This window comes from Haliaeetus albicilla, chromosome 12, assembly GCF_947461875.1.
Source record: "Haliaeetus albicilla chromosome 12, bHalAlb1.1, whole genome shotgun sequence".
NCBI lineage: Eukaryota > Metazoa > Chordata > Aves > Accipitriformes > Accipitridae > Haliaeetus > Haliaeetus albicilla.
The window spans coordinates 41,897,268-41,907,349 of record NC_091494.1 but is presented as its reverse complement, the minus strand read 5'-3'; the positions used below and the strand labels follow the sequence as shown (position 1 = coordinate 41,907,349).

The following is a 10,082-nucleotide window of genomic DNA, read 5'->3' as shown; positions in this document are numbered from 1 at the left end:
GCTGGAGTCCTGCCTGGCGGCTGGTCCCCTGGCCGGCGTTTCGGCACCCGCAGCGGCCGTACTTTTATCTGCCCATCGCGCGGGGCTGCCTGCGGTGGGAGGAAGCGGGTGAGCTCCCGCTGTCCGGATCTGGCTCCGGGCTGGGACCCTCCGGCCAGGCTGGTTCCTGCCAAGGGACGGCTCTGCCAAGACTCCGCTCTCCTCCCTGCAGCCCTGCTCGCTCCCTGCCAGCCGGGCAGGAGGGGAAGGGGTTGGCAGGGCAGGACTGGCTGTCCCTGCTCCCATGGGCTGGGGGCCAGGGCTGGGGTTGCCCTGGGTGCTCCCGGTCCCTTGGGGCTGCCGTGGCCCCTACCAAGCCTGGGGTGTGAGCGGGGCAGGTTGCTCCCATCCCACAGCTCAGCCCCTGGTGGAAGCGGGGCTGTGCCGACGTGGCGGCTCTCTTCTCTTCCCCAGCCCCGCTGATGGAGCTGGGCTGTGATGGGGCGAAGTGCCAGGAGCAGCCCCAAAGTCCTTCCCCGAGCGGCTGGAGAGCATGGTTCTGCTGGGAGCACCGGCCAGGTTCTTCTCACCGGTGATGGAGGGGGGAGGAAAGGATTTTGCCCCTCCAACATCTCCTGGCCCCAAGAGGGGGCTGGGTTCCCCTGTCCTCCTGGAGGCATCTTCCCTGGTGAAGCCAGTGGGAGCGGGCAAGTGCTGTGCCACAGCAGAGGCACAATGGGGTCCTGTGCGTGTGCCATGCCCGACACACCGCCCTGCGGCGTGGGACATTGGGCTATTGTCCGGGACGGGGAGAACAACAGCAGCTGCAGCTGGTGGCTCTGAGCTCACCGGGCTGCTTCTGCCCTGGTCACTGCAGCACAGCCCCTCTGCACTGTGCCAGGGTCCCAGGGCCACTGTCCCCTGTCCGTCTGCTCTGAGCACTTGTCCCCTGAGCCCCAATGGTTCTGGTCGCTGCCTTCTGGGAGGTCACCAGGCTGCTGAGGGGGGGACCTGGCTCCTCTTGTCCCTTATGGATGCTCTGACACAAAGCAGTGGGGCAGGGCAGGTCACCGGGGTTTGCACCCCTTCCCTGGGACCCCCTCGCTCCCCCGGGGTCTCGCTGGTGCTGCAGGGAGGGGAGAGTCCCTCGGGTGACCTGGCACTGGCTGCCTGTGACCGTCACTTGGCAATCGCGATCGTTGTGACGCCTGTCGGCTCCAGCCTCCAGCTCGGCAGCACCGCGCTGCCACGAGCCGACGGGGCAGAAAACGCGTGTTGGCTCGCTAAGCACGCACGGGACGTGGCCCCGCTCAACGGGACAGGATGGCGGCCCTGGCACACCGTGGGCAAGCGAGCACAGGGCCAGCGCAACGGGTCCTGGGCTAGTGGGGAGTAACACCAGCACCGCTGCAATGCCAGCAGTGTCTGGCCAGCACCTTCTGCAGGGGAGGTCAGGTCGGCTGAGCTGCACCCACAGCCTCCCCAAAATGCCTCCATCTGCACACCACAGGGTGGGCATCTCGGTGTGGGACCTGGCCTGTGTGTGGGACGTGGGTGGCACGAACGCTCGGTGCTGGGTCGGAGCATGGCACCTTGTGCAGGGCTGCGGCCGCAGCACCCGCAGGCGGCACTCCGGCAGGCGGGCAGCACTGGTCCAGTGCATTTATAGCTAGTGACAGAATGGGAGCAGGTCTCCATCCCCGATGTGTCAGGCCGTGTCGCTCCGGGCGCGTGCCGGGGATGCGCGTGGCCGTGGGAGCCGCGTGATGGAGGAGGGACGGAGCGTTAGGTTAAACCCGGGGGCTGCGTGGTGTTTTCTGGGTGGGCTCCCGGCAGCCCTGGGAAGCAGCGTGGCACCATGGTCGTGCCTGGCCTGGTACGTGCCACTGCAGCCTGGCACGTGTACGAGCCCCCGGACCCGTGGTGGGGACCAAAGGGGCTTCTCATCAGGGCATGAGATGTGGTCTGGCCATCCCCACCAGGAGCCCGGGGACATGGGTCTGTCCTGCTGGGCACCAGGCGCTGGAGTACGGGGCTGGGGATGGTGCCGCTGTGCACCCAGCGATGCTCAAAGCACTCGGCATGCAACAAAAAACTGCACAGGATCCATCCCTTTCGATCTGAGCGTTTAGTTGCAGGACTTGGGCCACATTTGGCTCTGTTTTAAGGCTGAGCAGCAGCCCCGGTGTGAGGGGGTTAACCCAGCTCATGGCCAGCCCCTGCAGACCCCAATGCTCCCGGGGAGATGTGGGCCAGCTGCTCTGCCCCGGAGCTGGGGCTGGAGGAAAAGCAGATGTCAGTGCAGAGAGGCAATTACGGGGGGGGGAATGCGATGGGGGCCCAGGGGCTGAGCTCCCCACAGCTGGGCTGCGGCACCAGGCAATCACGGCTGCAAATTGAGATCAGATGTGGGCAGCTTCTCTCTCTAAATGGAGCACTCCAGGTTGCTGCTTATACTGGTTTTGCTCTGGCTTGGAGAGGAGGGTTTCTGAGCACGGCTGAGGCCCAAGTTAGCTGCAGTGACCTGCAGAGCGTGGTGCTCCCTTGGGAGACCTGTGTTTTCCTCAAGCAGCCCCACTGTCAGCCCCTTTGCAGCCCTGCTCCCTGCTCCCTGCTGGAGGTGGCTCTTGCCGGAGCGGAGGCGATGCAGGAGCTGGTGGCTGGTGTGGAGAAGATCAGGTTTGACTTGGAGGCTGATGTGGAGCAGCAGCGAGGAGCACGGCCCCTGCCCTTCCCGGGTATGGACAGTAAGTTGGGGACAGGGTCCTGTGGCATCCTTGGAGGATGACGAGTGCAGGAGGTGTTGGGGTTCTCCTCTTTGCTGGTGCTCCTGGCTCTTGCTGCATCCACCACAATGCCTGGGTGCTTCTTGCCCTGCCTTTTCCAGGGCTCTTGCCCAAGGTCTGCTTGGCTCCGGGCATTGCTCCGTCAGGGATGGATGGATCTGGCACAGCTTTGTGGGGGGTGCCAGTGGAGGGGGCTGAGATGCTCTCACCCTCGATGGCACAGTGGTCCCGGCACTGGGGCTGGCTGGTGAAGCTCTCCCTGCCCTGCTTTCCCCTGCAGAGCTGGGGTCGGCTGTCTGCGAGTTCTTCCACCGAGGGCTGTGCACCAAGGGTGAGTGCTGCAAAGGGACAGGGACGGGACTGGCACCACCCTGAAAGATCCTGGGGATGCCAGGGAGCAGGATGGGACCCCTCTCTGCTCCACGACCAGCCCAAGTCCATCCAGGTTGCTCTGTGGTCAGTGGGTTGGCAAGTTTTGGCCCAAAATGCTAAAGCTGCTCAGAGTCCATCATTTCCCCTGGCCCTTTGGTTCAAGCACTGGGGAGGGCTTGAACACCTCCAGGGCAACCAGACCTTGGCAGTGCCTGGGAAACTGAGCCCCACGCACCCAGTGGGTGCTGCAAATCTCCTCCACATCCTGGAAAACTCCTGCTGGCGTGTCCCAGGCTGAGGAGTTGGGAGGTGCTGGGGCAGGGGGGGGTCCTGAGTGCAGGCAGGGCTGGAGGGGCTGCGATGGCAGGGGCTGTGGGGTACAGGCAGGCTGTGACAGTGGATGTGTGCCACGGCCAGGCATGCGGTGCCCTTTTCGGCACGTCGTCGGGGAGAAGACGGTGGTGTGCAAGCACTGGCTGCGTGGGCTCTGCAAGAAGGGCGATGGATGCAACTTCCTGCACGAGTACGACGCGACCAAGATGCCCGAGTGCTATTTCTTCTCCAAGTTTGGTAGGTGTGGGACCGGGCTGGGGACCCCAGCGAACTTTTCCTACCCCATCACCAGTGTCCCTCGGGTCTGGCCTCGAGCAAGTGCCTGATGCCACCTCCTGTCTGTGGGAAGAAATGCCACTGGCTCCTGCCCAGGGCCACTGTTCCCCAGGCCAAGCCTGGGTGCTCCTGGGGCACCTCGGTTCCTCCCATCCAGCCCATCCTTGAGTGATTTCCACTGCGTTTGGCTCGAGTGAGCGTTGTCCCACCTCTCCCACCCCTTGCTCCTGCAGGCGAGTGCAGCAACAAGGACTGTCCCTTCCTGCACATTGATTCCACTACCAGCACCATGGGTTGTCCCCGGTATGACCGCGGTTTCTGCAGGCATGGTGAGCTGTTGGGATGAGTGCTGGGGTGAGCAGGGGCTGCCCGTGTTCCCTACCCACTGGTGATGGGGAGTCTGGACCCCACTGCTGGCCCAACCTCCTGCCACCTCTGAGGTGACGAAGCCAGAGTGGGGTGAACCGCAGTGGGTTGTCTGGGGACTGTCTGGGAGGGAGACCGGTGGGGATTTGGGCAGAGGGAAGCGAAGACCCCATAGAGCTGAAGGGGAAGGGGCTGCTGGGGGAAGCTGGGCTCCCAAAATCCCCGTGGGGCAGGGGTTGATGCCGTGTCCCTGTAAGCAGGAGCCTCTCCTCTGCGTGGCAGGTCCCCTGTGCAAGTATAAGCACACGCGGCGGGTGATGTGTGCCAACTACCTCGTCGGCTTCTGCCCAGAAGGACCCAAGTGCAAATTCATGCAGTACGTACTGGGCAGGCTGGGGGGGGAGCTAGGCATGCGGCTAGGGGACAACCCCCTCTCCAAGGCTGCAGAGGTGGCTGTGGCCCTTGCAGTGTCTGGGTCAAGGACAGGGGTGCTTTGGGTCCTTATCTGAACTAACTGGACCCCTCCGGTCTCTCCCTATGTCCAACCTGAGCTGGTGACCACAGGGTTATCCCCATGGGGATGCCTGTACCAGCTGCCTGAGCCCCGGAACAGCCCTGAGAGGCTGTGGGAGCCGTGGGGGGATATGGGGGTACCGCTTGCCATGTCCCAGGGAGTAACTGCCTGTCCTCTGTGTCCTTCTCCAGCCTCAAGGCCGGGCTGATGACGAGCAGCATGGATCCATCCAAGGTGATGCAGGGAAGGTCCTATGCTGTTCCCTCTTGAGCTGAAGCCCTCTTGCTCTGTGCCTCTGCCCATCAGGGTGATGCACCAGCTGCCCCTGTCCCACAGCTCTTGCTTCCCTTGCTTCTGCCCCAGCTTTTGTGGGAGCTTGGTGGGACAGCAGCTGCTAACTGCCCCTCTTGCCCCACATCCCCCCAGGGAGCTGGCTGTCCTCGGGAGCTTGTACAGCTGGACGTGGCTGCTGGCGAGGAGAGTGGATGCAAGGATGTGCCACCCATGGAGACCCCCCTACCAGTCACCAGCAGCACCCAGCACCTGTCAGCACAGCTGTGGGACACCAATACCTGCCCTCGGGGCCCACAGAGCCTGTTTGAACAAGGCACCTGCTTTAAGTGTAAGTGTTTTTGGGACTGGGAAGCCTGGGAGCAATGGTCTTAGCCTTGGAGGGAGGGTAAAGCTCTATGGTGAGGGGCAGGATGTGGTGCAGGGACTCCCACAGCTCTCAAAACAGCTTCCTTGACTCTAGATGTCTGTCTTCTCTCTGGGCTGTTTCTCAGCCCTGGAACCTGCCCCCGCCAGGCAGCTGGGGTGTGAACTGGCAGGGAAGGAGGCTGTACTTGGGTTGAAATAATCTGACCGCAAGTGATGATGGGGACAAGGGACTTCTGTGGTAATAAACACTTGGCATGCAGTGGAATAGCCCTGGAGAGCAGTGAGCCCCTTGCATCCCTGTGGGTTGGAGGTTTGTTGCAGTTGGAGGTCTTGGGATGCTGCTCGCAGGTGAGAGCTGTGCTGGAACATGGCATGGCTCCATCAGCCCATTTGCTGGGAAATGGTGCGGAAATGAACATGTGGTAGGATGGCACTGGGTTGATCCAGCATAAAACCGATGCCTGCCTCCCCTTGTCCCCGCAGTGCGGACAGAAAGGTCACCACACCAGTAAGTGTGGGAAGAGGCAGCTGGAAATCCTGCTGGGGAAGTGACTCAAGTGCTCCCACATGGAACACGGAAGGAGGACACCGTAAAGCACAATGGAGCCAGCCAGACGGCTACTAGGGCAGTTGCTGGACTAGAAAAGCCAGTTGGTTTTGCTCGGCGCTGGTTCTCACAGCTCTTCGCACAAGCACCAGAGAAATCACAGCTTCCCTAATGCAACCAAAATTGGACTCTTCACAGCTGCCTCTGTTTCCCCCCTGCGCAGCTGCTGGCTGCATATGGACCAGGGCAGTAAGTCACTATGTGATCACAGGTTTGAAGGAGTATGGGACCAGCTTGTGCTGGGGTCTTGGGAGATCAGGGTGTGGGTGTGCTAATCCCCCGTGAAGGGGGTCAAGGAGCACCATTTTTAAGAACAGACAGCACCAAGCAGGAAAGGAAAATTCACAAAGGCTTTTATTGCTAGCGAGAGGGAGTTTTTGGTGAAACACCTCTGACACAGTACTACTGCACTGCTCTTTGAATAAAGAGTTCAGATTTTTTTTTTCTTGGCTTTTTTTTTTTTTACCCTTCATGCCTGTAACATGACCAACCCTTTTCCAGACATGTTTGATGATGGCAGGCTACAACTAGCACTCTCATAACTGTCCTCATTTGTCTGATGCAGACATCGGTTTGCCCTTTGGGCACAACAGCTAATCCAATGGATTTTCTTCCTCCAGAAATAGGGCGCTGCGGTCTGAGTGCTGCTGCTTTAATGCCTTCACAAAGGTCCTTCCCCCAGAGCCTGGGCAGTCCCACCAGTGCAGTGCTGACAGCGAAGCAGGGGCTGGGGGGCCCTTTGTGGAAGGGCTCTGTGGGGACCACCCTTCTCCTGCCAGTTGGCAGCAAACCCCATCGCGCTTGCTGTGGAGAGAGGTAAGTAAGAAACGGGCTGTGTGGGGCACAACTCTGCTAACTTAAAGGGAATGGTTATTCCAGCTGAAGCCCACCCTGCTACAACACATCACAAACTTTACTGCCAAACACTCGGACTACAACATACATGTCAATTAATAAATACATTAACAGCCCAGGTCAAGGAGTTGTCCTGTGTCTGGTGTCCCAAAGTGAGAGATTCAGGCTTCTGCAGACTACGGGAGCTCTGTTGCATACAGACCTCCGATGGGCAGCTCTAACACTTTCTTCTTTCAGTACTAAACACTGCCTGAACCAGACAGCAGTGACCTCAGGCTGTTACTGTCAGTGTCACCCCTGTCTACAGGAGGGTAACTGAAAAGCAGTTGTCCCCTCCCCCATTAAAGAACCTGTCTCTGATAGTAAATGGGCCTCTGCTGATTTGAATGCCCATTGGGACAGTGGTCCTGAGCACTTCTGCTGACTCCCAGTCAAATATTTGTGACTGTTCCTTGGGTGCTGTTCCAGCTTCTTCTTCAGTGGTATTTACGCCAGCGGTGACTCTCTAGAAAAACGGGGAGGGGGGGGGAAACCAGATGAGTGTTAGCACAGTGCTATGCTTGGCAACTACATGAGGGTGCTTTGCCCAGCAGTGATGAACAGGAGGCTGAGTGCAGCCTTCTCTGTTTATGTGCTGTAGAGCTGCGCATGAGAGCAAGTCCTGCTGAGGAAACTACAGGAACACCAGTAAATCCCTTGCCAGTTATGAGTAAATCCAGGGAAGGGGTGCTTAGCGTTGCAACACCTTTTCCCTCTGCTTTGTGCAGGGTTTAAAAGTGCTCCTGACAGTTCCTTGTGCTCTCCAGGGAGAAGCTGTGAATCAGCAACTGTTGTTGCCACCATTATTAGCTGAATTCCTCTGCCTACCTAAGCCAGGTCACAATACTGTTCTTTAAGCTCTGGTGTTAGTCTTAAATGTGAAGTATTTAAACTTTCAGAGCCTGAATTAACATGAATGGCAAATAGACTTTCTACATCCTGCAAAAGGGGGAATTGCCTGAAATAAGACAGATACCAAGAAGGAAATCTTACTGATGTGCTGATAATTCCAGCCATAGCTGAGGACGCAGTATCCAGCCAGCAGCATAGAGATCCCAGCTGGTCCACCCCTCTTCACGTTGATGTATTTGTCATAATAGCTGCTCCAGGCTGTTGGAACATAAATGCAAGGGTCAAACCATGCAAGAGTCTTACGGAGTTCACTGGTTTCCATGTAACTTTCCAAAGCCAAATGGCTGGGTCTATTTATTTACTTCTTCATAAAGATCCAGACCGGCCACTTGGACCAGGCTGCAGCACGTAAATCTGGTAAGTGTGACAATTCTGCCCCAAGAATGAAGACTTTAGCCTCACCTTTCTGCACTCCTCCAAGCAGCCCCTGAAGAGAAAAGTTGCAGGTGGCCAGCCACGCAGGCAGCTCCCCGAGCCTTACATCCATCAGACGCCTTTCTGAGAGGGGACCTGTGCGATGAGAAGTCAGAATGGTCAAAGGTAGGAAAGTGAGGGCAATATGCATGGTGCTCGCATTCCCTGTGCTGGGTGGTGAACACGGAGCTGGTATCTGACACGGCTGCAAGTGACTTGGGCTCGGGACTGACTGCTTGGAAGGGAGGAGCAGAATCGTCTCTCCCACAAGGTGAGCGAGTTGGCTCTGCCAGCCCAAACATGCAAGAGCCTGACTCAGACCTAAATAAAAACACAAACCACTAGTTTTGCAGGCTGGAGGGTTGGACAGTCAACCTCCTGGGATCCTTCCTGGATCTCTTTCTGGACAAGCCCAGCAGCTTAGTGTTTCCCATCCCTCCTCTCCCATTCATACGGGACTGTTTAGCCTGACAGTGCAGTAAACCTCGGCAGCAGAGACTTTTCTCACGTTACCTTGTTGTCCCTCTGAGAAATTGCCCCTCGCTGTCTTCACTGTGATCCCCACGTCTTCGTGGAAAGGCTTCGCTGGAAAAATACTCAGCCCATCATAATTAGGATATAAGTCTGGAAACCACTCCAAGCCCATGGCACCTGCCTGCCTGCTCCTGCCAGAGGCCTGGGATAGACAGATGGGTTGGCTTTTGGAGGTGTGGAGCAAGAACTGGTGCAGTGCCAGCTCTGTGTCCCTCCTTGCATTCAGGATGGGTTCGGAAACTACAGCCATCTGCTCCTTGCTCTCTCGAAGCTTTTGTATGCTGGTTAGGTAATTTTTGGATGCCCCTTCATTGTGACCTCTGAAACCCTCTATTGCTGACAGATGGAGGCTCTTCGTATGCAAAGCAGAAACAGGAGCTTTGTATTCCACACCAACTTCAAGGTACATCTGCTTCTCTTCTGTCATGGTTTTGTCTATTTCCTCCTGCTGAACGAGGTCACTGGGGCTACTTCTGCAGTCAGCTTCAGGGGGATCTTGAAGTGCGGGTATTTTCGTTGCCTTTAAACTACTGCTTTTTTCTCCCTTTGAGCTCTCAGACGTGTTCTCCACTGCTCCAAGGCTGCGCGTCTCTGTGTTTGCAGTATCTGGAACAGTTATTCCCTCCTGTGTGTCAGGCTGGGCTGCGTCAGCGCGGTCAGCAGCGCTGCCTGGATCCGGCCCTTCCACAGGTGACCTGTGTGTGCCGTGGCTCCCTGCTGAAGCATCCCTGCTCCTGGAACCGCTCTTCTCCCTGATCACCCTGGCACGGTGCTTCTCTATTACTATTTTCACTCCATTACTCAGCTTTTTGGGTATATCTTCAACCTCCTCGGGGAGCAAATCAAGGGACGTGGCTAACTCCTGTACTGCGGGTTCCACCTTCCGCTGTACGTGGCCTCTGTTGGACTGGTGGCAAAGCTCAGGGTCGGACCCTCCACCCTGCTCGGCTGCAACCTTCTGCCCCTTCCAGGCCGCCGCATCCTTCTCCACACGTCCTGCCGCCGCTTCCCGGGGGACAGCACCGGCCAGCCCCTGCCCCACGCTGGCGCTGGGCAGCCGTTTGCCACTCTTACCCACCCGCGGCCTGCTACCTGCCCCCTGCCCGGCGGTAGCGAGGCCGGCTCCGTCCGAACCAGAGCCGCTCCCGGGCGCAGAGGGCCCGGCGGCCGGGCCTGGGCCTGGGCCTGGGCTTAGGCCTGGGCCTAGCCCCGGGGCGCTACCGGTGGCTGAGCTGGGCGCGGCCTTGCAGTGCGGGAGGTGGGAGCGGAGCCGCTTGAAGGGCTTGTGGCAGTACGGGCACAGCTCTTTCCCCGCCGGTGCCGCCGCCATGTCAGCACAGGACCGGGCCGCCCCTGCCGGGGCTGCTTTTCCGTCAGGCGCCGCCGCCACTACTCCCGGGTGGGGGTGGGGGTGTGTGTGTGTGGGGGGGTGTCC

The 10,082-nt window shown here is 58.9% G+C and overlaps 2 protein-coding genes across 2 annotated transcripts; one reads left to right on the top strand and one right to left on the bottom strand.

The window, feature by feature from the left end:
* The first annotated feature begins 2,623 nt into the window (after positions 1–2,623).
* On the top strand, positions 2,624–4,621 carry CPSF4L (cleavage and polyadenylation specific factor 4 like). Its single transcript, XM_069797644.1, has 5 exons — positions 2,624–2,726; positions 3,046–3,096; positions 3,555–3,707; positions 3,980–4,075; positions 4,395–4,621. Exons 1-5 carry the CDS (start codon positions 2,624–2,626, stop codon positions 4,619–4,621), a joined length of 630 nt encoding a protein of 209 aa, XP_069653745.1.
* A 1,604-nt stretch (positions 4,622–6,225) lies between these two features.
* MTNAP1 (mitochondrial nucleoid associated protein 1) lies at positions 6,226–10,052 on the bottom strand. The gene is made up of 4 exons (XM_009930065.2): positions 8,627–10,052; positions 8,102–8,209; positions 7,781–7,897; positions 6,226–7,253 (listed from the first exon to the last, which is right to left on the bottom strand). Exons 1-4 carry the CDS (start codon positions 9,975–9,977, stop codon positions 7,225–7,227), a joined length of 1,605 nt encoding a protein of 534 aa, XP_009928367.2. The 5' UTR covers positions 9,978–10,052; the 3' UTR covers positions 6,226–7,224.
* Positions 10,053–10,082: the final 30 nt, after the last annotated feature.